Source organism: Leopardus geoffroyi, chromosome A2 (assembly GCF_018350155.1).
Source record: "Leopardus geoffroyi isolate Oge1 chromosome A2, O.geoffroyi_Oge1_pat1.0, whole genome shotgun sequence".
In the NCBI taxonomy this organism is placed as follows: Eukaryota; Metazoa; Chordata; class Mammalia; order Carnivora; family Felidae; genus Leopardus; species Leopardus geoffroyi.
Window position 1 is genome coordinate 76643871 of NC_059331.1, and position 27279 is coordinate 76671149.

At 43.5% G+C, this 27279-nt stretch overlaps 2 protein-coding genes across 10 annotated transcripts in view; one reads left to right on the forward strand and one right to left on the reverse strand.

The window, feature by feature from the left end:
* NME8 (NME/NM23 family member 8) overlaps window positions 1-561 on the reverse strand; it is a 104826-nt gene extending 104265 nt beyond the window's left edge. For 7 of the 9 annotated variants that reach the window (XR_006716204.1, XR_006716209.1, XR_006716205.1 and 4 more), the window contains exon 1: window positions 446-561. The gene's annotated coding sequence lies outside the window, so the exon portion shown is untranslated. Of the gene's footprint in view, window positions 1-313; window positions 420-445 lie in introns of those variants that run through there. The other 2 variants (XR_006716210.1, XR_006716207.1) reach the window with 2 other exon arrangements.
* LOC123607244 lies at window positions 81-17083 on the forward strand. The gene is made up of 5 exons (XM_045496390.1): window positions 81-100; window positions 202-693; window positions 4273-4410; window positions 16010-16240; window positions 16605-17083. Exons 1-4 carry the CDS (start codon window positions 81-83, stop codon window positions 16041-16043), a joined length of 684 nt encoding a protein of 227 aa, XP_045352346.1. The 3' UTR covers window positions 16044-16240; window positions 16605-17083.
* The last annotated feature ends 10196 nt before the right edge of the window (window positions 17084-27279 follow it).

Genomic DNA, 27279 nt, shown 5'->3' on the forward strand with positions numbered 1-27279 from the left:
GCTCTGTTTCCCTATAGTGTTATGGAGTGTCCTCTCCCCATTTCCATTTGCACACGAGTTAATTGCCTTTGACCGGACTCATGGATCCCACTCCAGGGAGGTTTAATTTTCAGGACGAGACTACTAGTGTTCTTCAGCACAACATATTCCGCAGCGTGAAACCAGTGAGGCCCAAACGCCACCCCCCCCCCCATTCCGTAGTGTCACGGGCGCGCAGTGGGTGACAGCAGACCCCAGCACAAAACAAAGGAGTGGCCCAGGGCATGGAAACTACATCCCAGCGAACGGTGCCGGATTCTCCAACAAGCCTTACACAGAACAGAGCCTCCTCTCAGCTACACCGCGCGTTTATACGAAGGGGAAGGAACAGTCCCTGGGGATCCCAACCAGCCGTCTGGACGAGGCCCGTGGCCTTTGTGAGCACAGTTCCGACAGGTCCGAGTACCTGGGCGCGGAACAGGTGCCCCGCTCCAAGGAGCTTTCAGCCCGCGCAAGTCCTGCGGAAGAGGCCGGACACGGTCCCCGGGACCGCCCCGCAGGAGGCGTGGCCAACGTCTGCACCGCCCCTCCAGGGCCGCGAGCCTGGCCCTCCCCCGCGGGGGCGGTGCCTCGAGGCTCCCTGGACTCTGCGCGCAGGCCCAGGGCGGCGAAGCGCGCCCGCCCTGAAACCGCCGGTTTCCTTCGCTTCCCGAGGTAAGACCCCCCTGCTCGGTGCTGCTGCGCCTGCCCGCTGAGTCTCCGGGCAGCGCCCTCCGCTGCGGGTGCGTTTGCCACTTGCAGGTTTGATCGCAGCTCTCCTGGGCTCGACGCCTTCCACCGCGGGGCTGATTTACAGCATAAAATGTGTGCTCCTCAGGTTGGAGTGGAAGGCTCTCTGAAGCCCAGCCTCAGCCTGTCTCCAACATCAGCACCTATCCTGGCTCTTCTTCTCCTCCTCTTCTTTCTTTGCCTTCTCCTTCTTCTATTATTTGGAAATAATTTTAGACAGAGCTCCCATACACCCTGGCACGACCAGATCAATAGGCTTATTGGAAGGATGAACTAGGGTATCTACCATGATTACTTTTGAAATCTAGTCAGTTAATAAACGACTACTTTCAAATCGAAAAAAAAAAAATGCTAACTTCCCTCAAGTTTTATTAGTTTCCTACAATGAATACTTTTCAGAGATAATGTTTCTGAGCCATCCTTAGCCACCCTCTCTCCGGTGGTCTTGCTTTTTTTCCCCCATTGCCCCGGTAATGAAGTTCTTTCTCTTCACCATTCGTCAGAGTGAGATTGGCTCTATTTTGAAAAATAGGGTGAGTGGCTGGCTTGATCTGGGAATTTTTTGTGTCCACTTTTTACTGGGGAAGAATTCTCTAGTAGTATCTATGGCTGGAGTATAGGTTGTGTGCATAACTTCCCTGTTCTTAGCAAGTTTCACGTGGGTCGCTCTGTTCTACCGAGGTGGCATCTTTCTTGTGACCTTTTTATTTCTGTGGTTTGCAAGAGAAATAACTACCAGTACTCCCTACTAGTGTTCATCTCAGTTCTGAGCAGCCTGTGGGAACACACCTCCCATCAGCCCTGCCACGCTCACTGTTTGTCTTAACAAAATGCTTAGCTGTTTCTTGATGTTAAGCTGTTAGTTACCTGATTTCTGGAGTCCATCTCACAAGTTTTTGTGGTTTCAGCCCAGAAAGCCATCTGGTAAACCTCTGGGGAACCTAAGTTTTCCTGTGGGCTCCTGTTGACAGACAACAACACAGGTGTCACAGAGGAGGTGTCACAAACTTTCCTCTTTAGGGATCTCTTTCTAATGCCAAATAGTGGGTTGGACCAAAGAACAACTCAGGGTCAATTTATTGACAACCTGATCTGGTGAAATAGTAGTTACTAGAAATATGTGACAGTCCTTTTAAAATGCCAGATGGTGATGTGCAGGGATATTATATATCCTTCATATGTATCCTTAATAGGGGAACATCCTATTAAGAAACCATTCTATAAGTAATCCTGCTCATCTATTTGGTTCACTCCGGGAATGAGGATCCTGTCTACAAAGGTCCATGGTATCCCTTCACCTTTTAGTTATTTCCTGCATCCCAAGTATGCCCACACTGGCTGGAAATCTTTTGTTAATAAAATGTTTTGCTTACCCAAAAATACATCATTGAGCCAGCACCTACATAAAGATTTTAGCAGGTGCCACAAATATTCATGCACTAATTTCAAGCAAACTCTTCACATACTTTTGCTACTTAAGGGAAAACATCATTGATACATCAAGAAGTACCAGTCTATTCTGAAATAAGCACAAACATTTACCAACGATCAAGACATGCAAGGCAAAAGGTGAAATCAGGTTTTGAAACATCATTCCCATTAACTGCAAGAAGCTTAAATGTTGAAGCTTTTAAACATAAACTTGGTGAGCTTTTGCCTTGGGTCTTTCCAGAATGGACTTCAAGGACAAATGCACTCTGACAATGTTACTTATAAGGGATCGTGATGATTCTGGAACAGTACAGAAGATCCCACAGCATGCTAATGCATGTAGGCTTTATAGGAAAACTTCTCAAAGTTTAAAATGGGAAGGTTTGGGGGCACCTGGGTGGTTCAGTCAGTTGAGCGTCTGACTTCGGCTCAGGTCATGATCTCACAGTTCGTGAGTTTGAGCCCTGTGTCGGGCTCTGTGCTGACAGCTCAGAGCCTGGAGCCTGCTTTGGATTCTGTGTCTCCCTCTCTCTCTGCTCATCCCCTCCCCCTTTCTCTCTCCCTCTCTCTCTCTCTCTCAAAAATAAACACAAAAATTTGTAATAACTGACTGGGTGGCTCAGTCGGTTAAGCGACTGACTTCGGCTCAGGTCATGATCTCACGGTTATGGGTTCGAGCCCCACGTCAGGCTCCATGCTGACAGCTCGGAGCCCAGAGCCTGCTTTGGATTCTGTGTCTCCCTCTCTCTCTACCCCTTCCGCACTCACACTCTGTCTCTCTATCTCTCTGTCTCTTGAAAATAAACATTAAAAATTTTTAATAATAAAAAGAAATAAAAAATAAATAAAATGGGAAGATATACAACAGATGAATGACATAAAAAGGTTGCAATTCTTAAGTAATAATAATAAAACTAATGTGACATCAGTGTGACAATTGGAATAAATGTAGTTGGGGAAGTGAAACCAGAGATAATAAGATCGAAGTCCATTGCAGCAATCCAGGAGGGCTGGGCTAAGGGCCAAAGTGAAGGCAGAGATCACAGATAAGGGGCAAAAAAGACTTAGGAGACATTTGGTGTTAGTATCAACAGGATATGGGAAGTAGCACTTGGCAGGGATGAGCAAGGAGGAGAAACCACAGAAAACTCTATAAAGTTTCCAATTTCAATGAGTGAATAATGAGGGATGTAAAAAGAGCTATCAGAACGGGAGGGAAGATCACGAGTTCAGGGATTTTAGGATGACAAAGTGGAAGGAGAAGACTAATGAGTCCAACCATTATTGACAGTTAAATCAGGGTTATTATGATCCATGTAATTAGTGAATCCCAAGGGAACAATAGGGCAAAAGTCCTTGAGTAATAGTAGGATGAAGCTTGTTCTGCATGATCAGTAATTTATGAATATATAATGCTTCCTACCTTAGGGCTTTTTCTAACTGCCCCCTCATACATTTTTGTGTGTGTGAAATTCCCATGAGGCAGTATTGGGTAGTGGGGGGTCTTTGTGACCTTGGTCAGGTTTCTTAACCTCTCTGTAGTCTGATGTTACTGGAGATAATAATAGAACCTATTTAATCACTTTTGTGAGGATTCAATGATTTAAATTATACATATGGCTCAGAACAGTCTTCAGCTTATGGTATACATTCAATAATTGTTATCTATTGTCAGGCAGAGATATAAAGCTAAAATATTTCAATTAGCACTCCTGTGTGGACACCTTATACATCAATCTATCTAAAACCTGCCAAAGTACCTTTCCACAAAGATTTCTATCACTGTTAAATTGAATGGAGACTACTGCTCTAAAGAAAATGCATCAAAGTTAAAAAAAAAAAATCCTCCCCCTACTACAGGTGTATATTGACCTTGTGATAATGATGTACTTAGCTCCTGCATCATTTCTTCTTAAGGGGGTGCCATGCTTTCTCCTGTAATCTACTTGACATTTCTACCCTAAATGGCCCAATGGAAAAATCATGTGGAAATAGAAACTTGAAGTCCAATTTCAAGACACATGCGCACATGTAATAATTAGTGATTTTTTTTTAATTCTCCCCCAAATCTAGAATGAGTTGGAAGGATTTTTCACAGAGGGTGATGGAGTTACATTGGAACCCCTTGCTGGATTCTTCAGTGCTCTGGTGTGACGTTGTCCTGGCTGAAGCTGAACCTCTGGCCTTGCTCACAGGGAAATGGGGAAGGTGGTGAGTCCTCCTTATGGATGCGTACGTGGCCATGTTTACCTTTTGATCTAGCACCCCGATGATATTACTGTCAACATCTCTGCCTCTGCTCCCCACCTCATTATTTGTTTGACCCTGTTAATATTCATGAAATCTTTTCTTTCGTGAGAAGGGCAAGAGGACATTTGAGTTGGGGTAACCCAAGACAATGGAGAGAATGGGAGCTTCCATTTCCACTCTGCCCTAAGGAATGGATTTGAGTTCTCATGAGATACTAGCCACCTTTGTTGCAGGAAACAGGATGCACCTCACATGGACAAACTGGAGAGGCATGAATAAACGTACTCCTTCCAGAGATGTGAGCAGAAATGAAGAAGCCAATAATGGATACTGATGAAAGCCGACTAGCAACACCACATCCAGGCATGAAGGAACAAAGGGAAGAAAGGACCTTAATGGAACCCAGGGACAGTGGGGTCACTCAGCAGGAGCTGTAGCCTAGAAGGTCTGCAGGCCATACTGGAATTGTGAAGACAGAGTAAGGAAGGGGTAGAAAATAAATGCCTCATCCTCACTCCTCCCTCTGGATGGACTCTCCTACTGGTAACTCCCAGTGGTCAAATCCAACCAGGAGCCCACTCTGATCAGGGCCAGCCTCCCAGTGCTCAGAGAAGGGCAAGGTAGAGAAGAATGGCAAATAAAACAACATATAGGGTTAGAGAAGGGGCAGAAACATATAGGAATGTCTGTCCAGAGACTTAAGAGATTCCAGACATGTTAGCCTGAGCTAACAGAAATATGAAAGACAGTTTGTGAGACTCTGGGCCTAGGCAGAACTGCTTTGTGGGTCAGCCAAGGAAGCGTAGCTGGATTTGGAGAGAAGACCATTCGTTCCGTCCAGCCTTGGAGTCCAGCAGAGCTCTTGCGTTTCAAGGACCGTAAATGCTGGAGGCATCAGAGAATCTGGGGCACGGACATTAGAGATCTTGTGCCACTCTGTGGGAAGAAGATTTTGCCAACCAGGAGCATGTGGTGGCTGCAGCTGATGGTCCCGTGTCTGGACTCACAAGAGGAAGGCTTCCTGACCCTCAGCTCGGGGGACTGGAGCAATCATAAGTCGCTTAATAAAAACATACGTAGTATTTTTCTGTGTCTTGGGTCATACATTGTATTAGAGTTCTCCACAGAAACAGAGCCAATAGTATACATATGGAGAGATAGAGATTGATTATGAGGAATTATGGAGGCTGAGAAGCCCCGCTATCAGCCCTCTGCAAGCGGGAGACCCAGGAAAACCAGTGGTTAATTCAGTCTGCATCCTGTTTTTCATCCTGCCCAGTTTGAGGGCAGGAGAAAATGAGATGAGATGTCCCAGATTAAGCAGTGAGGCAGGAAAGAAAGGGAGTATACTCCTCTCTCCTCTACCTTTTGCTCTATTCAGGCTTTCAACAGATTGGATGGCGCCCACCCACCTTGAAGAGAGCAATCTACCCAGTCCACTGACTCAGATGCTAGTCTTGTCTAGAAATACCCCCACAAACACCTCCAGGAAATAATATTGTATCTGAGTACCCCGTGGTCAGTGAAGTTGACGTACAGAATTAACCATCACACGCATGCTTAAAGGATTTGGGTTTTTGGGTTGTTTTTTTTTTTTTTTTTAATTTGTCTTAGTTTAAGTGTCACTTATGTAGATCCATGGAGACCAGCTACACACTTACACGAGAAAGAACACCTGGTGTGGAACTGACAGAGATTGGGGCAAAGGAGATTCAAAGGAGGATTCCTCAAGGAGATGGGATCTGAGCACTTACCCCAAGGAAGGATCACTTTTGGAGCACCCAAATGCTTACTTGTAAATTTTTTTAATGTTTATTTATTTTTTAGAGAGAGAGAGAGAGACAGAGTGTGAGTGGGGGAGGGGCAGAGAGAGAGGGAGACACAGAGCCCCAAGCAGGCTCCAGGCTCTGAGCCGTCAGCACAGAGCCTGACACGGGGCTCGAACTCATGAACTGGAGGTCATGACCTGAACCGAAGTCAGACGCTTAACCAACTGAGCCACCCAGGAGCCCTACCAAATGTTTATCTGTGACACAGAGGCCTCTGACGGCTGAGATCAGGGATGGTCGTGGGACAACCGGGGAAAATGGGACTCTGTTGGGAATGCCCAAGCTACACCATCCCACAAACATTGTAGGGCATCTGATTCCATGGTTGTCTATCATTTGTCCTTCTCTTCCCAATATCTACAAAGATGTTCAAAATAATAACATTCCAGTATTGAAAATTCGCACTTGCAGGGCATTGCTATTTGCATCTTATGAAATACCACTTAATTTGTATATCAGCTTTCTGAAATAGGATCTCTTATTCCCATTTTGCATCGGAGGAAAATGAATTTCAGAGAGATACAAGGCCAATGTCCTGTAAGAAAAGAGACCTCAGGTACATCTCTAGATGATCTCTGGATGATCCAGATCTGGGCTAATATATTAACTATGAGCCATGTATGACTGCTGAGGTGCAACTACTCAGAATCAGGATGTGAGACAAGTGCTAAATACAAACCAGATTTTGAAGGGCTTCCTATAAATTAAAAAATGCGAAAAATCTCATTAATACTTTTTATATTGATTACCTCTTTAAATGATAAAATTTGGGATAGAATGGGTTAAAGCCTATTCTTAAATTCAACTTCACCTTTTTCTTTTTCCTGTTTTAATATGGCAACTAGAAAACTTTAAATTACATATGTGGCTCACCTTGGTGACACACATCATATTTCCACTGGGCAGCACTGATCTAGAATTTCATTTTTGGTGAGTCATCTATTGTCCCAAGCTGCATAACGAGTTGTGCCCCAAATCTAGTAGCTTAACGCAATCATTTCATTATATCTCTCCATTGCATGGGTCAGGAATTCAGGCGCAGGGTTGGGTGGGCAACTTCTCTGCACCAGGTGATGTGGACTGGGGTCACTTGGTGGTATCCACAAGGCAGCTGGGTGGTCTGGAGGGCCCAAGCAGCTTCATTTGCACATCTGTGCTTTGGCTGGAAGGCTGGGCTCCTCTGGGCTCCTCTCCCCTTCATCTCCATGTAGTCGCAAACATCTCCAGGTGTTCTCCCAGAGAAGTCGAACTTCTTCTGGGACTGTTCAGGCTTCAAGAGCTAGTGTTCCACGTGGCAGGGGATGGAGGCTTCTGACCTCTTCAGGCTTCCTTCTGGAAACTGGCAGTGTCATTTCTCCTGTGTTCTGTTTGTTGACACAGTCACAAATTCCACTCACAGGGAAGGGTGAGGGACAGAGATTCCACCTCATGATGGAAGCCATGTCAAGAACTTGTGTCCATTTTTAATCTAGCAAGTTAATCTAGGGCGGTGATTCTTTTTTTTTTTTTTTCAATATATGAAGTTTATTGTCAAATTGGTTTCCATACAACACCCAGTGCTCATCCCAAAAGGTGCCCTCCTCAATACCCATCACCCACCCTCCCCTCCCTCCCACCTCCCATCAACCCTCAGTTTGTTCTCAGTTTTTAAGAGTCTCTTATGCTTTGGCTCTCTCCCACTCTAACCTCTTTTTTTTTTCCTTCCCCTCCCCCATGGATTTCTGTTAAGTTTCTCAGGATACACATAAGAGTGAAAACATATGGTATCTGTCTTTCGCTGTATGGCTTATTTCACTTAGCATCACACTCTCCAGATCCACCCATGTTGCTACATTGCCCTGTAGTACTCCATTGTGTATATAAACCACAATTTCTTTATCCATTCATCAGTTGATGGACATTTCGGCTCTTTCCATAATTTGGCTATTGTTGAGAGTGCTGCTATAAACATTGGGGTACAAGTGCCCCTATGCATCAGTACTCCTGGATCCCTTGGGTAAATTCCTAGCAGTGCTACTGCTGGGTCATAGGGTAGGTCTATTTTTAATTTTTTGAGGAACCTCCACACTGTTTTCCAGAGTGGCTGCACCAGTTTGCATTCCCACCAACAGTGCAAGAGGGTTCCCGTTTCTCCACATCCTCTCCAGCATCTATAGTCTCCTGATTTGTTCATTTTGGCCACTCTGACTGGCGTGAGGTGATACCTGAGTGTGGTTTTGATTTGTATTTCCCTTATGAGGAGCAATGTTGAGCATCTTTTCATGTGCCTGTTGGCCATCTGGATGTCTTCTTTAGAGAAGTGTCTATTCATGTTTTCTGCCCATTTCTTCACTGGGTTATTTGTTTTTCGGGTGTGGAGTTTGGTGAGCTCTTTATAGATTTTGGACACTAGCCCTTTGTCCGATATGTCATTTGCAAATATCTTTTCCCATTCCGTTGGTTGAAGGGCGGTGATTCTTACACTTTCGCTCACCTCAGAATCACCTAGAGAGGTGTTACAACACATTATCACTGGGTCCCACATCTAGAATTTCTGAATCGGTAGATCTCAGGTAGAGCTCAAGAAGCTGCATTTTTTAAATGTTTTTATTCATTTTTGAGAGAGAGGACGTGAGTGGGGGAGGGACAGAGAGAGAGGGACAGGGGATCCCAAGCAGGCTCCACGCTGACAGCAGAGAGCCCATGTGGGGCTTGAACTCACGAACCATGAGATCATGACCTAAGCTGAAGTTGGACACTCAACCAACTGAGCCTGAGCCATGCAGGTGCCCCAAGAATTTGCATTATTCATAAGGTCCCAGAAGCTGCTGCTGCTAGTGATGGTCTGGGAATCACATCTGGAGCACCAGGAATCCATACGTCAATATGACCAACAAACAATCCCTGCCCACTCTGTCCCCTTTGCAATCTTCACCCTAAACCACCCCAATGCATTTCCATAGAGTATCATTATTTTCCTATTCTTCAGGGACAGAAGTAAAGCTTATACGATACCAGACACAGTTCTTATTGACTCAGAGAACAGGCGAGGATGTGCTTGTCACCATGCACGACTGGAGCAGGCAGGAACTAACTAGTGGATTGTAAATGTCAGACACGAGTGCCTTAAGTGGCAACATTGCACAGGTGTAAATAACTCGCTTACTGCATTTGCTACCTTTGACTGCATAATACATTATTCTGAAACTTACTAGATTCAGACAACACACATTTATCATCTCATAGTTTCATGTCAGGAATCCAGGAACAGATAAACCGAGTAGTTCCAGCTCGGGATCTCTCATGAGACTCCACTCAACACCAGCCAGGGCTGGCATCACCTCAAGACTCAAGTAGGAGAGGATCTGCTTCTGAGCTCATGCCAGGTCTACTGGCAGGTCTCAGAAGATCCACTTCCAAGCTCACTCATGTGGCTGTGAGAAAGTCTTGATTCTTTGCCACACATGCTTCCATGCCATGGCAGGTGGTTTCCTCCAGGGTGAAGGAATCCAAGAGACAGCAAGACAGACAAAGAGTGCCCAGGATGGAAGCCATAGTCTTTTTATACACTAACATTGGAAGCGATATCTCATTTCTCTGCCCTCTTTACTTCCTAAGAAGGTATAGTCCATAACAGGGGAGATGACACAGGGGCAGTAATATTAGGCAGGGACCATTAGAGACCGTCTTAGCTCTGCTGTCCGCGATATTAAAAGGAATTCGTAGAACCCAACAGAGTGGTAAGTTGAGTACTGACTGTATCCTAAAGTTACACAATCAATCACAATCAATCTTGAAGTTACTTAGGACATTACCATATCCCCTTAAAAAGTGACTACATTTTTTAAATTCTATTTTAGAGAGAGAGAGAGTGCATGAGGGGGGAGAGAGGGGCAGAGGGAGAGAGGGAGAGAACCTTAAACAGGCTCCATGCTCAGTGCAGAGTCCAACACGGGGCTTGATCTCACAACTCTGAGATCATGATGTGAGCTGAAATCAAGAGTTGGAGGTTCAACTGACTGAGTCATTCAGGTGCCCCCAAAAGTGATATTTTTTTTATTTAAATCCAAGTTAGTTAACATATAGTGTAATAATGATTTCAGGAATAGAATTTAGTGATTCATCACTGACATAAAACACCCAGTGCTCATCCGGAAAAGTGCCCTCCTTCATGCCCCTTGCCCATTTAGCCCACCCCCCACCCAACACCTCGACAGCAGCCCTCAGTTTGTTCTCTGTATTCAAGAGTCTCTTACGGTTTGTCTCACTCTCTGTTTTTATCTTATTTTTTATTCCCTTCCCCTATGTTCATCTGTTGTGTTTCTTAAATTCCACATAGGAGTGAAATCACATATTTGTCTTTCTCTGACTGACTTATTTCGCTTAGCCTAATACAGTCTAGTTTCATCCACATGATTGCAAATGGCAAGATTTCATTCCTTTTGATGGCCAAGTAATATTCCATTGTATGTATATACCACATCATTATCCATTCATCAGTTGATGGACATTTGTGCTCTTTCCATACTTTGGCTACAGTTGATAGTGTTGCCAAAAACATTGGGGTGCATGTGCTCCTTCGAATCAGCATTTGCTGGGTCTTTTTTAACTTTTTGAGGACCCTTCATACTGTTTTCCAGAGTGGCTGAACCACTTTGCATTCCCACCAGCAGTGTAAAAGTGTTCCTCTTTCTATGCATCCTCAACAACATCTGTAGTTGCCTGAGTTGTTAATTTTAGCCATTCTGACCAGTGTGAGGTGGTATCTGAGTGTGGTTTGGATTTGTATTTCCCTGATGATGAGTGATGTTGAGCATCTTTTCATGTGTCTGTTGGCCATCTGGGTGTCTTCTTTGGAGGAGTGTCTATTCATATCTTTTGCAATTTCTTCACTGGATTATTTGTTTTTTGGGTGTTGAGTTTGATAAGTTCTTTATACGTTTTGGATACTAACCCTTTATCTGATATGTCGTTTGCAAATATTTCTCCCATTCTGTCAGGTGCCTTTTAGTTTTGCTGATTGTTTCCTTCACTGATTGCATATAAGTGCACCGCTATTTATCTTGTTCTGTGACAGCAGGATTATAAAATCGTTCTCCTATAGTATTTTAAAGTATTATTAATAATTATAGAATAATAATGACAAGTTATTATAGGCAAAAAGAGGAATAAGCATCCATTTAGTTACTGACTTAATAATGACACAAAGTATGAGATTAACATTGACCAATAGCATCTAAGCCTCTAAAATTTATTTTTATATGAATCAACATTTTAGGTCTATTTTTAAATTATTCGCACAAAGTTGCCCCTGGATTAGGAGAGTAAGTAATATTATCCTGAGTATGGCATGTCCGGCACTATGCCATTATTTAACACATGTTGCTATCTTGTTTCAGCTTTACCAAAACCCTATAGCATAGGACAGTGGGGATCAGAGATTATAAATACCTCATCCATGATTCCATAGTTACTAAAAAGTTTTGAATCCACATGCCCAGATTATTCCAAAACTCTTTTGTGTAAACTATGCTGCCTTGTCAACCGTAAGGGTTTGGTTATTTGAGTCAGTAAATTTAATATCAAAGGTAGCATTGTTATAAGCAAATCACAAGGGCATGTCAATTTCTTTAAAAATTTTTTTTTAACATTTATTTATTTTTGAGAGAGAGAGGGAGAGAGTCAGAGCATGAGCCAGGGAGGAACGGAGAGGGAGGGAGATACAGAATCCCAAGCAGGCTCCAGGCTCTGAGCTGTCAGCACAGAGCTCAACACAGGGCTCGAACTCACGAACCATGAGCTCATGACCTGAGCTGAAGTTGGACACTCAACCTACTGAGCCACCCAGCCACCCCAGAGCATGTCAATTCCTATATCAGGTAAGTATCAGTTAACGCAATAAAAATAACAAAGACGGCCCACTTGGATTCTACTTATCTCAATCCAAGTTGGTTGTCTTGGTTATTTTTATTGATTTTAACTGATACCAGAATTGATTTTCATTATATACCACTACTTGGTCATAAAGGGTGCCTTGAACAAGGTTAAGAATAGTCTCACATTCTCAAAGGTTTGGGCTGTAATATAGTCTGCCAGCATGCTTAGACTAAGTCCAGATGCTTTCCACCTTTTCCAATTTCTTTTTCTGCTTAACAGATCCATGTCTGGAACGGATCTGGGAGGCATTCTGTTTCCTGAGTCCCTACTAAGTCTTAGTCAGAATCAAACCATATTAATGCTCAATTAATCCTGAAAGGACTTCCTCTAAGTCATTTGACTATCTAAGCTGGTTCTTTCCTCTAAATACCATGGCCAGCAGCCATAGCTTTACTATCAGTCATTTTCAAGAGGCATGTATCTCAGGTTGAGCATCGGTTGAATAAGTTAAGTCTCCTACAGTCCATATCTTCAGGTTCTCTGCACCTTGAGTAGATAGTTTGGAGACAGAGGGAAATAACATTCTAAGATCAGAGCCCAGCAAGAGCAAATGCAAAGAGAACAGCCTGGATTACTGCATAGAGAAAGGCAATAGTTGTGCTTAGCAGAAGTATCTCCTGAAAAAGGTGTAGGAGTTGAGTGTTGAAAGGATTTTAGGGGTCAACTTGTGTAGAGCTATGGAAATTGAATATATTCTATAGTTAATGGAGAACAGATCGTCGTTCTCTCAGAAGAGGGGACACTGTCAATCTTCTACCTTTTCATGGAAAAACAATTTTGGTGATAATTAAGAGCAGAGCATTGAAACATTTGGAATCATGGTAGCAGTCATTCATTTGAAACTATTTTGTCACAATGGTAAAAAGCTGATTACAAAGCAAGTGACGAGGAGTATTTAATGGATAACTCCACCTATGAAGCACACCATATCCAGGCAACAGACAGTAGTTAAAGCAACAAAAATTTCATTATAAAGAACTAACTCAGAATTGTCTATCTCTGAGTAATTTTGAATAAAGTGTACCCGGAATACATGATGGGGTATAAAACAGACCACTATTACTAGGAGGAAGAAGAAGCTCTTGATTTGAGCTCTATAGTCTTGATGGGCCCACATGTCAGGCCAGAGAGCTTTTGTCTGTTGGAGAATGACGCCCATCTGTATCAGGAAGAGGACCCCAACCGTTGTGATCATGATGACAATCATAGAGTAGTTCAAGATAATGAATTCTCTGCGGTTGATATCTTTGTAGAACTCAAAGCATCGTCGTTGTTTTGAGTAACTTGGATTTATACCATATTGTAAAAATAATATTGGCAAAAAAATGAGGCCGCTCATCGTCCAAATAACAATGCTTAAAACTACCGCATGGCACTTTTGCAACTGTTGCATTTGGAGTTTCTTAAAATAGATGAGCAATCGGAGTATGACAATGGCTACGTAGAAAAAAAAGGTGACGTACATATGACCATATAATATGCTGCTGACCAATCGGCAGAGAAAGGTTCCAAACTCCCAGACCTCTAAGATATAATAGCTGAGGCGGAATGGAAGGCTGACCAGGAGGACTGAGTGCAGCACTATGATATTGACAACGATCATGGCAATCATTGATTGGCTTTTCCTTTTGAACATCATACGTGACATCAATACTGTTCCAGTAGTGCCTCCGAGCAAAACCACGCCGTAGAGTGTTATCAGAATCACCCTGCATTGTCCCTTGCAGTGGCCTTGGTCTGTGTTTGAGGCATTTGGCAGGGTGGTCATGCTGAGGGGCTCCATGTCTCACCACAAAATGCTCCGAAGACCATAAACCCCTAAATCAAAAGTTTTGCAAAATTATAATGGATATAGTAAAACTACACAGCAACTGCACTTTAATAGTATTGAGTTTTGCAATCCCAGCCGATTATTTACAACCCTCAAGCTGTCTACCCAAAGTGGAGTCACTTAAGACTCCACTTAATTACCCAGACATACTGAAGAGACACGCTGAAGCTAAATCACAAAAATAAGTTTGCTTGAATATAAAATTCCTAACTGTACACACAGGTGTTCTATTCACAGGTATGTCTAAGCTCACATACCACGGCTGGGATTACTATGAGACATATTAGCCGCTGGCATAAAATTTAAGGAAGGGCCAAAAACTCAGTAATCAAAATAAACAATATTTCAATGCAATTAAAAAAAAACCCTCAAAATCAATGCAAAAATTCATGATGAACAAGGTAACAAAAATTTAAACAGAGACAGAGTCAGTATATACACAGCACATGCTCATATCAGATCTACAAGGGCCGTTCCTTCTATCATCAGGATCCAGTTTGAGATAACATAGAGAAGATCAGATCAATTGGGTGCAATTATTGTAAGAAGAGGCATTAGACAACATTTTAATATATTTCTGTTAGGGGCGCCTGGCTGCCTCAGTCAGTAGAGCATGCGACTCTCTTCTTCAGGGTCGCGAGTTTGAGCCCATGTTGGGCATAGAGCCATCTTTAAAAAACAAATAAATAATTTATAAAATATTTTCTACAAATTGCTTTTGAGCAGGGAGCAGCATCGACTGTGCATATTCCCTGTGCTCTCTCCTTCTTGCCAACCTTGAATCTTTTCCTCGTGTAAAGTTGGGGTTGGTGGGCGAGTTCTGTTTAGTTTTTATTTAAGTTTTTCAGGGATGGATGTGTAAGAAGCAGGGACAGCATAGCAATCTGCCACCCTGCAGGTAAGTGCCAACTCTTGTCACTGAGTCGCTGTGGTGTGTGCATGAGTCACCCGGCTCCATGGAGCTCTGGCTGTAAAATGGGAAAATCATACAGCCTACGTTAGAAGATGACTGGGAAATTAAATGAGTCAGTGTGCTTGAGACAGCTTTATAATATAAGTACAGCAAAAAAGCCATATAGAAGTTATGATTCTCATCACAAAATGACAGAAACGAAAGGACATTTGCCTCTTTCTCCTTACCCTACACCTAGGCAGATATATGGTTGTACGACATAAAATTGTTGTGGCATCTGTAAGTATTTAATGAATATCTCAATAAAAAAATTTTTAAAAATCCCTTTTGGCCCACCAACTTCCTGCTGAAAAAAATTTTAATTTTTTTTTTCAACGTTTATTTATTTTTGGGACAGAGAGAGACAGAGCATGACGGGGGAGGGGCAGAGAGAGAGGGAGACACAGAATTGGAAACAGGCTCCAGGCTCTGAGCCATCAGCCCAGAGCCTGACGCGGGGCTCGAACTCACGGACCGCGAGATCGTGACCTGGCTGAAGTCGGACGCTTAACCGACTGCGCCACCCAGGCGCCCCCTGAAAAAATTTTTAAATAAAAATAAATAAATAACGTTTTTAAACCTTTGATTGGATCCAGGCATCAACGGATCAGACTTCCCTGTCCAGAAGGATCTGTGTCCTTTTTCCTCATATGTCTCCTGCCCAGCTGGCCAGAGCAGTGTTTGAGCCTTTGTATCTGCATGAGAAGTTATTCTACAGTGAATGTCTAAACATCTTAGAATTTTTCTTCTGCTACTCCGGAATCTCCTTGTAGAGAATAAGTAAATTTTTTTGTTTCCGAAGCATTATATTGGACCTGGCATATTTAATGTGGTCAAGTAAGATTTTATTATAACTCAAAAACATAATTAGAACTTGCATAATAACCTAAGTTTTATGTGCTGAAATACACATTTTAACAAAGTGCATATATTTAAAATATACAATGTTTATATGTTTTTTGGGTGAAACAGAATAGTTTTATATGATTTGTGAACAAATATGATACTAATTTACCTTTCAAATTTTGGCAGTCCTCAAGTCGAAGAAGACAAAATGCAAGTTTGAAATTATTTTAAAGCAATAAAAACCTAAATTATTTATCAGTTCCACAGTCTAAGTGGACACTGCTCTCAAGGCAGTATGACATTTGGAAACAGCATGAACTGCCACTTACTAGCTGCCTCATCACGGGACAAACGTTTAACCCTAAAGTTGTCTCTTCAGCTGTAAATATGGGAAGGAGAAGATCGATTCTGTAAGAAGTAAGTTAGAGTGTGTCTATAAAGAACCCAACGGATTCCCTGACATAGAATTGGTCATCAAAGTGCCAATGTCACTTTTCCCTCCATAACGTACACAAAGATACTTCATAAACACGAGATCCCATTCATTTGCAGTTACTTCTCAGAACTGACCCACAAAAAATGCATGGGGATTATGTTCCACTGCTTTCCTTCCCCCCCACCACCCACCGCCCCAGGACTTTATGACACTGCCCACCCCCAACATGATCCTTTAACAGTTTATAATTTCTAGTTATTTCTTTGTTCGTTTTCTATGCAGAAACAAATGAGTACCCAGACTACTTACTTGTTCTTTTCCTCTTATGATTTGTTTCTGGTGGAGGACTCAGGCCACCCTGGTCATGTGTTGGTGACCTACATCTACAGTAAAAATGGTTTGCTTGAATCAAGACTCCAGTAATGGCACAGTCGAGAGGAATCTTGGGATGGATGGTGGATGATGAACGCGCTTTAGACTGACGGCCTCTGAAGTCTGGAACAGTCAAGATGGAGGGCCCAGATAAACTGCCTGGGCCACAAACGGATGTTTGTCTCTCCAGCTCGTGGTTAAACAGATAAAAAAAAAAAAAAAAAAAAAAAAAAAAAGGATTCCTATAAGTGAAGACTTTCATTTTTACTATTAGTGATGTATTTGCGGAAATTTTTCTTAGTAACCTGAAAAACTTAAAGAGTTTTCTTTTTTCAAATGTTCCTTGTTATCATTCTGATATGTTTTACACTGTGACCTCGTGGACTACTTTCTCTGAGACTTTCATGTTCTCAACCATATGCTCAAAATACAGCTCTGTGTTTCAATTTTCAGAGACTCCCTTCTCTCATTAACTGCATTTGGACATATGGTTCTTTCGAAGCTCAGACCTCTGGCGCTCCAACTGCTACAAGAGGGCTCATTTCGTTTTTCTCAAAAGTCTTTCCTTTTCTTACCTCAACCTCACTTCCTAACTTCATAGGCATCTCAAGCTGTGTTAAGTCCTCAAAGAATAATTTTAAGGAAGCATTGGATTTAGGACAGGTAAAGAGGCAAAGACCAACATGTCTTCTAGCAGTAGGCAAACCCAACCCCAAGTCATATTACTGTTCGGCTACAGGAATTCAGAAGGATACATAATATCACCCATATGGCATGTTCAGGTCGGCCTGCATTTCGGTAACGGATAAAATTCTCATTTACTTTGGAAAAATGAATGTCATCCCCCACCTGCTCCATTTGCTAATGATCATCCAGCAATGCTTGTGGCCACAGAGATATAAGACAGCAGAATCTAAAGGCACTAGACCCATATGCTTAATTGTTTCAGGAAAAAAAAAAACAAAACAAAACGAAACACCCCTTAGTAGAAGATGAGATTGCCAACTCTTATTACCAAAAGCAACTTTATACCAACTCAACTCCACTGGAAAATTTTCACATAGAACCAACATTTCAACCGGTTTTAAACACCTCTCCTTAAATCAAAGTAATTCAAAAATACATATCTAGTTTGTATGCCTAGATTGATCTGGCAGGCCTCATTTTTTAGATAAAATGTGTTCCCAGAATGGGTAGGATAAAGGATGTTCCCATAGAAACTGTGCTATATTTAGAGGTTGCTTGTCTGCTGAAGGACTAACTGGGAGATGAGTTAGGTGTGACCAACAATGCAGGCAAAAATAAATTCAGTTATAATTTGAAACTATGGCCAGCCCACAAGTTAAGTGTTCACATTGACGATGTAAGGATTTCAAAGTATTAAAATGTGTGTATATTGTATTTACACCACTGTGCAGACCATGTTTTTTCCCGTTATACCTAGAATTCAGCTCTGCTTTCCTTGAACGGTGCCCAGATTTTCAAGAAAAATAACAAAACCTTAATATGAGAGCTTAGCAATCACCTCATCCTAGTCCTCAAGAGTACAAGCAATTATCTTCATTAACAGATGAAGCCGCCACAATGCAGAGAGTTTATAAAATCACCACAGGCCGCCATAGGACCACTTAGGCAGTAGCCAAGGGTGACAACCACAACCTCATTCCAAGCCTTCATACCCACAACACCACATTGTATGATGGTGAACTTGAGATACTTTCGGAGAGCGCCTTTCATAATCTATGGTTTCAGGTTCCACCTTCTTCCTTGCAGTATCTGGAATCTTGTTTTTGGATTGAACCTCTGTGCTTAAATAAAAGTATATTTTAAAATTCTAGGAAGTTAAAATTCTTCTTTAAATATAGTTCTTTGCCCCCAAATAAACTGTTAAAGTAAGGCATTAACCTTGGTGATTATCCTAAGTCAGTTTGCAGAAGTCAATCTGTCCTGCGCAGGAGGGGCTCCAAAGTCGATGCTGCTGGAAATGCCGCCATCTTGCCCACTCTTCCCCCTCCATCGAAGATGCCATCTTAGAAGGCCATTGGTGGGTAATCCCTGCTCCTGGAATGATGTGGTCGGGGTCGCTGGTCATTCTATGGTTGGTTGTTAAATTGCTACTATGAAATATCCGTAGGAAAGTGGTAACAAAATCTGCAACTGCTAATTCCCAAACCTGTTTATATTCATAAGTTATTAACCAAGACCCCGAAGTGCCAGGCATGATGCCCTGTTTGACCCCAAACACCCAGAGGCTAGACCCACCCATATACTGGAGGCAGCACCTGGGACTTGGACCTCTCCCAACTCTGGGCATCTGTGTTCTTGGTCCTTTTCCTGATCTCTGTCAGGTGCAACATAACTTTCTTCCAGGGAGGCATGGGATTTGAAGCCAGAAGGGTCCAGACAGAGCATCCCATCCCACCCCTCCATTTCACAGATGGAAAGGAGTTGGAGGCTCAGGCAGGCCATTCTGTCCCTCTCACTTTTCCCCCTGTAGAAGGTGACCCAGGGCAGCATTTCTGTGACTGAGGAGCATCAAATAGCATGTTGCAAGAAACTCATTTTTTAAAAATATTCTCTGGCATTTATTTCTAGTATAGCTATCATCTCAAATAATGAAACCAAAGTTGGCACACAAAAGTCCTGGATGTTGAGAGCCATGCATATTAGTATTCAAATATGTATAAATGTAGACTTTGTCCTGGCAGAGTGTTCTCTACACTTGATAAAAGGATAAATGATTTTAAATATAGCAAGAAAGATGGAGATTCGACATTAAGAAAAAAAAAAAAAAACCCCTAACGAAAGCAGAGATTTATGCTGGCCTTCCATTAACATTCTCAACCTTGACTTATAGACCACACCATGGATTTGTTTTTGCCCCTTGAGCCCACCCAGGTCTTCGTGCATTGTGCCCTTTTGCATCTGTGAGTTCCTCTGTCTGGTGTGATTTTTTTTACTTCCACAGGGCAGGCTGCCTCTTATCATTCAGTTCTCAGGATTGATGTCACCTCTTCGAGAAAGCTGTATGTGACTGCCACAGTGCTAGGCAAATTCTAGGGACTACCACATGCCCTGTTTGAATCCTTTGCATATGATTTCCCACCAGATATTTTTATTGCTTAATTGAGCATCATAGTTTTACTGTCTGAGAGGATATACTCCTTCCAGTATCTCAGTGTACTTAGATTTGGACCTTTAGATTGAACAGGGCACCCTGACTGGCTTTTCAAAGTCTTAGGCAATGATTGTTAACAGGTAGGAGAATTAAAAGGTGCCGATTTGTTTGCCACTTTCTTAAAGATGTATTTCACCAGACCCTACCTGGATAGCTTCTTGTTCCTTCCCAGTGCCCAGAACAGTGCCTCGCACAGACACATTGAATGAATTCAACATTTGTTGAATGTGTAAAATACATGATTTTCTAAGAGTGGCTGGGAAGAATCCTTTTGAAAATAATTATCCAATCATTAAAAAAAAATTTTTTTTAATGTTTATTTATTATTGAGAGACAGAGAGACACAGAATGTGAACCGGGGAGGGGCAGAGAGAGGGGGAGACACAGAATCCGAAGCAGGCTCCAGGCTCTGAGCTGTCAGCACAGAGCCCAATGTGGGGCTCAAACCCATGAACCATGAGATCATGACCTGAGCCGAAGTCAGTGGCTTAACCAACTGAGCCACCCAGGTGCCCCTATCCCATAATTTTTAATTTGCACAAGAGTTCTGGGACCAAGGTAGAACATGATAGCTGGAATTGACCTAAAAGAGGCTCTACTAAATCCAAGTAGATCATTTCACAGGAGAAGAAACTAGGCCAGTAAGGCAGCCTGAGTGGAGGCCACACATGCCCTATCCCTCCTCCTTTGCTGATCTGCTCTGCTGCCCTGGACCATCATCCAGGCCATTACAACTGGAGGTTCCACCATATTCCAAGAGTCTTGTCTCTTTTTAGATGACTGTGTCACTTAACACTTTGGAAGTGTTCCAGAGCATGAAGACATTCAATTGAGAATGAGGAAACATTACATCCAACATACATTTTTCTTACCATCTTCTTAGCTTCAGATCTCCAAATGCTGCATGTGGGTCATCTCTTGTGCTGATCTAATTTCAGTATAGAAAAAGCCAGTTACTTCTTCAGAAGTTCTTTACACTGTGGTTTAATTTTTTTCTCTGCTTCATTCTACTCCTTTATGACAGGAACATACTGTTCCCTCAGAGCAGGGAAAAGGAATGGGAGGTTGTGCAACCACACAACAGATGCTACGGAAGAATCAGACGTAATGCAGGTCACTAGGTTAAGTTCAACTGCTTTCTGAAATGATGATTATCTGAGTATTTCAACATCTAGAGGTCATTTCAGTCAGGATGTGGCTAACAATGTATTTGATTACTGTGTCAAGAAGGACTTGGTAAGAGTTCACAGAAAGAATCTCCTTCAGGTATAATAATATCCAGAAAGTGTGCTAGGATAAACACATGTGCCTGTCACTGTAGTGACACTCACTGTAGGGCAATGTCTCTCATTTGAGGGCAATGTCTCTCAAATGTTATTGTGCTTGTGAATCACCTGGAGATCTTGTTAAGGATGCAGATTTTGATTTAGCAGGCCTGGGGTGGGCCCTGAATGTCTGCATTTCTAACTCGCACCCAGACGATGCCCAAGCTGCGGGCCCACGGACCACATTTTGTGTAGCAAGATTCTCTACTGCGTTGTCCAATATAGTAGCCAACAGCCACACGTGGCTATTTTTGTTAGATTAAATTAAATGTAACCATTCACTTCCTCAGTCACATTCACTAACCACATTTCAAGTGCGTAATTATAGAAGGCTCTATTGAACAGATGTACCAAAGAAAGCACAACTTATTAAATAATTCCTAGTCCCCATGAGCTCACCCCCTCTCTTTCCCAGATAGCTTCATTTGGACAATAGCAAGCATTGGTTAGATAAGCAGGTATGTTTGGAACTGGAGGAGATGGGATAGAAAAACACCAGAGAGAAGGGTGCTTGAGGAATCCGAAGAATAAAGGAATTTCAAGAAAGGTGTGCTCGACAGAGTCAAATGTTGCCAAGAGGACAAATAAGCTAAGATTTGAAAACTGTCCATTGACCGTGAAGTTGCCGAAAGAGCAAGAGGGCAGTAGTTGGTGGAATATAGGATCAGATGAGGGTTTTTAAAGATGAAAGCTGTTTGCTATTTCAAATTTACAAAATTTGAAAATTGCAGTCTTGGGTCACAAAGAAGACTGGCCTTGGAGATGCAGTAAAACCTTGGATTGCGAGTAACGGGCTCTGCGAGTGTTCCACAAGACGAGCAAGCATTTCTAATAAATTTTAACTTGATAAACGAGCGATGTCTTGCAATATGAGTTGTACGTGATGCCGGATGTCAGGTGGTCACAACCAAGCCAATGGTTCCTGAAATTCACTTTGATACGTAAGTGCTTTGGATGATAGGCCTGTTTCAGGAATGAATTGTGCTTGCAAACCAAGGTTTTACTTGTCTATTGGTTTTGGATTTTCGAGGCAAAATGGGTCCTATGGTGACCTGGTTCACACTTCATTATTCAAAGACGTCAAATAGATACCATCAACCATTAAAGATTTCAGAGCCTCCAAGTCTGAGAGGCACCTCTCAAGACTTCATAGAAATTTCACATTTCTTTGGCTAAGTTGAAAAAAAATAGTGATTTTGTCTATTTTACCAGTGACAACGGAACCCTTCGCTCTTCGCTCTTTTGTGAGCTCTAGTTAGAATGAGGAGCAATTTCACTAATCACTTTTCAACTCAAAACCTCACCAGACCCTTAACAATAAACTCTCTTCAAGGAGAGGCCAAGCACCAAGGGATTTGGCTGATCAAAATCTGACACCTTGGTCAGAGTGTGAAAAGCAGGTTTAATTAGGTGCACAGGCCAGCCTCTTTTTCAAGGAAAGAAGACGTTGAATTACAGCAATTACCCTGTTATTAGTAAGTTTTGAAAAGAATATAAAAGCTTATAGGAGGTGGTGATGATTACATCTTGCTGTTGCTCCAGCAGGAAAGCCTGTTCAAGAAGAACGGACACCAGGGCGCAGACAAGGCTTAATTTCCCTGGGGCAGTGTAACACCTCCAACACCCTCAGAGTATTGCCTTCTGGATGGCTCCAAATTGCTAATAGACTGTTGTGTCATCGTGTTATGCGGAGAGAAAGGGGAGCTGGCACAGTCCTTGAATTGGACACCTGGGACGAGCAAGACAACAGCAGTTCAGACTCAGATTAGCCACAGCATTCTGGGGCAAGCAATAGAATCTTTGAGTCTCTTCATTTTTAAAATAGGCAGCAAATAATTTTTTGGCCCTCCTAAGAGGGTTGTTTTTGTTTTGTTTTGTTTTTAAGAGGAACCCGATGCAAAATGGACACCTACATCAAAAACACCTTGATTTCTTAATTTGGCCAGTGCCGCCTCGCTCAGGTTCCAAGCATCCTCAGTGTTTATGGCTAAGGCTTTTGTTTTAAGGTATTAAAAAATGTCTGAGGGCCACCTGGGTGGCTCAGTCAGTTGAGCGTCCGACTTTGGCTCAGATCATGATCTCACAGTCCGTGGGTTCGAGCCCCGCATCGGGCTCTGTGCTGACAGCTTGGAGCCTGGAGCCTGCTTCGGATTCTGTGTCTCCCTCTCTCTCTGTCCCTTCCCCACTCACGCTGTCTCTATCAAAAAATGGATAAACGCTAAAAAAAAATAATAATAAAAATAAAAAAAAAAAAAGTTTCTGATGATTCACGATTTTAGTCATGTGGACATCGGCTCAGGGGGGACTTAGGGACGTCATAATTAATTTTTGGCTTCGTTCTGGGCAGTGGAGAGAAAAACTGAGCCAAGAGAAGATGAGGCTGAGGGAATGGATGGACTCCACCCAAGGAGTCTGCCTCATGGGGACAGCTGGCCAGTCCAGTGGCATGCTCTGAGGAAGTGGCAGGTTCTGGCGGGTTCAATGTGGTGTGAAGGGCAAAAAGGCAGGAGGAATTCGGGCGGTGGATGTAACCCAAATCCGGGCAAGTGGAGGTGCTGAGCCTGGGATTATGCTCATTCGTGCATGAAAGAGCCCAGTGAGAAGGAGCCAGAGAGTAAGTCAGAGCTTTGAGCTTCAACCCACATCAGAGTCAGCTGGGCAGCTCGTTAACACGACACTTCCTGATACCGTGTGGGTGGAACAGAGCATCCACACTCGCAGCAAACCACCTGACTATCCTGATTCAATCACCCAGAGGGCCACCCCTAAGGATAGTGAGATGGGGCCTCCTCCTTCCGGATGTTAGGGTAGCGCACAAAAGGGCTAGAGTTTGCCTCAGGGTCATAGCTCTGGAAAGGAAGCTCATGTTCTGAAGATGAAACACCAGCAGAGTCCCATTCTTATGAGCGACACCACACCGATAGGTAGGAAATGTCTAACTCAGGGGGTAGTCAAATGTGGTCACTGCACACACATCGACAAAGCATCCTGCCACATTTCCTGCCCTGATTATGGGCTGAGAGATGTGATCTTAAAGGCAGGGCTCACAGGCATAGCCAAGTCCACGATGTGGGATACATCATACCTAGATTAGCTTCAGTAGGTGTTTATAATCCTGGCCCCCACGTCCAAGCGCTGGGCACAGATGTCTGATTATACTACCAGGTCACTTGCCCGAACCCTGGCTGCCAGAGGGCTAGAGGAAGAGGGTCTGGCCATTTATCTTTTTTAGTCAGGGGCTGACCCAGCTTCCCTTCAAAGGTCTATTACCAGGACGCTCCATTACTTCTGAGTAACTTAAGTTAAATACAAAACACAGAACACAGAGTTAAACAATCCTATCGCAGGAATTAGTTGCTTCTCCTTCAGAGATAGCCTGGTGTTGGAGAAAGAGCATGAACTTAGGCATCAGACATCAGTCACACACACACGCGCGCACATGCATGCGTGTGCGTGCACTGCATAACAAAAGTTGTTCAGCTACGACTGGTCCTTCTTGACCTGATAGAACCTCAAGGGTCAGTTAGAGGTAGAGAAAGTGGAGAAAAGAAATGTAAATATCAATCAAATTTCCAAGAGCTGAAAGAAGGTAGGAGTCACAGTGTTTCTCTAGAGGACGAAATGATATTTTTCTTGTTTCTCTGTAAAGAAATCGATCTGGTGCCTAAAACCTTTCCTGGCCAGGAAATAGGTTCCCTTTCTTATCCGCAATTTCTATCCCAAACTAGAACTGTCGTGAGCTCAAATGTTTTAGAGAAGTGTCATTTTGCCCCCAAATCAGATCCCCCTCATGCCCATTTCCACCCATCCCAGGCCCAGACATGAATGTGGGTTGACACTCAGCTCTGACACTGAGATAAGGCCCAGTATCCTTAGGATCCCCTCGCTTCTGAAGAAAAGAGGCCATACTAAATCTGTGTGGCGTAGCCCAAATCAGGCTGCAGACCAGTAAGATATCAAAATTCTCTGTAGCCCTTACTGTGCTTTTGGCTTCAGATGGGATGGGATATTAACAACCATCTCTTGGGGGGCAGGGCACACGTGGGCGGGGGCTTTATGACTAGCTGATTAGCACACATGGCCTGTTCAGGAAACGATGTAAAACAAGCCTCTGTTTAGACAGTGACCTCCTTGAATCCCTAGAGAGATTGGTAAGTAGCAGCTTTAATTTTCTTTCGAATTGTCTTTAATTTTCCTAAAAGAGGGGAAAGGGGTTTTGTTCTCAACTGCTGGGTTGGTGCCATGGCCACCCTCTCCCTGGGGGACTTCTTCACACCATTGTCTTGCCCATTTACCCCCCCACTGCCTCACCCAGAGCCTCTCCCTCCAGGATTTCTCCTTTTATTTCCCTTGCTCATCGCCCTCTGCTGTCACACATGGAAGGCCTGTCTGGTTCTCCCCCATAGGGAATTGTGTGGTTGCAGGAGTGGCTGAAGGAAAGCAGGCCTTCCTTCTCGATTCGGAGTCGAGCATCTCCAAGGCAATCGGACCATTTCACATCTGAGACCATTTCACATCACCTCTTAGCACAGCCTCTGTCTCTGTTCTGCACCTGGGTGTGCACCTGGGTATCACTACAGTCCTCCTTCTGTCATCCTGACTCAGATCTTCCAAGTCCTGGGGAGCCTGGGTGGCTCAGTGGGTTAAGCGTCTGACTTCGGCTCAGGTCGTGATCTCATGGTTCGTGGGGTAGAGCCTCACATCGGGCTGTGTGCTGATGGCTCAGAGCCTGGAGCCTGCTTCGGATTGTGTCTTCCTCTCTCTCTGTCCCTTCCCCGCTTGTACTCTGTCGCTCTCTCAAAAATAAATAAACATTGGGGCGCCTGGGTGGCGCAGTCGGTTAAGCGTCCAACTTCAGCCAGGTCACGATCTCGCGGTCCGTGAGTTCGAGCCCCGCGTGGGGCTCTGGGCTGATGGCTCAGAGCCTGGAGCCTGTTTCCGATTCTGTGTCTCCCTCTCTCTCTGCCCCTCCCCCGTTCATGCTCTGTCTCTCTCTGTCCCCCAAAAAATAAATAAACGTTGAAAAAAAATTTTTTTTTAAAAATAAATAAATAAACATTAACAACAAAAAAAAAAGATCTCCCAAGTCCTGTCTGTCCTGCCACATCCCTACTGTGCACCCACAGCACGAGGGAGAGGAAAACCCGGAAAGGCCCAAGTAGGAGTGAACCAGGCAGGAAGCCAGCTCCAGGCAGTAAAAATACGCCTTGCCATGTACCCCAATATTTAGGAAAAGCAGACCAGAGCAATAGGCTAGCATCCATGCATGGGGTTCACTTGGGCTAAAACATGCTCAAAACTACATAAGAAGTAATTTACTAATTGTGATAGGTAAAGTAAGTACTCTAGTTTGCAAGGACTTGCTTTTTAAATTTTTCTTAATGTTTTTATTTATTTTTGAGAGAGAGAAAGAGTGCGAGTGGTGGAGGGGCAGAGAGAGAGGGAGACACAGAATCCGAAGCAGGCCCCAGGCTCTGAGCTGTCAGCACAGAGCCCAACGTGGGGTTCGAACCCACAAGTCGTGAGATCATGACCTGAGCTGAAGTTGGACGTTTAAGCGACTGAGCCACCCAGGTGCCCCGGGACTTGCTTTTTTTTTTTTTAATATATATATAACCCGTATGTCCCACTCCACAATTCAGGTTTACAAAACATTATCATATTGTTTTCAATGTTCAAACTACGATGATGAAGCCGCAAATACTCACGTTGTTGGAAATACAGATTTTATTCTGAAGCCCCACCCCAGGCCATTTAGAGAGCCTCAAGAGTAGCTTATACTCCTATATTTAGTCAGTCCTCCTTGGTGCTTGCCTGCTGCCACCATCTGTCCAGAGAGCACGACACCAGCTGTCCCCATCACTGCTGATCTCTACGACTGCTCATTTCTGGACGCATATGCAGGTGCAACCCTCTGCAGGTGTGCTGTGGTGGCCGAGATCCAGCGTGTCATAAACCTCCAGGATCGCACAGCTCCTGAGCACAGCTCTGCTAGTCTGAGGAATCACCCTGGGAACCAAGGACCAGCCTTCCTTAGAAACCGGGGGCTCTAGCAGTCCTGCTTAGTGTGGTGTTTACAGCTGCTGATCCTGCAAAGCTTCCCTACCGCCAGATGACGGAGTTCCACTCTCCGATCTATGCCCCG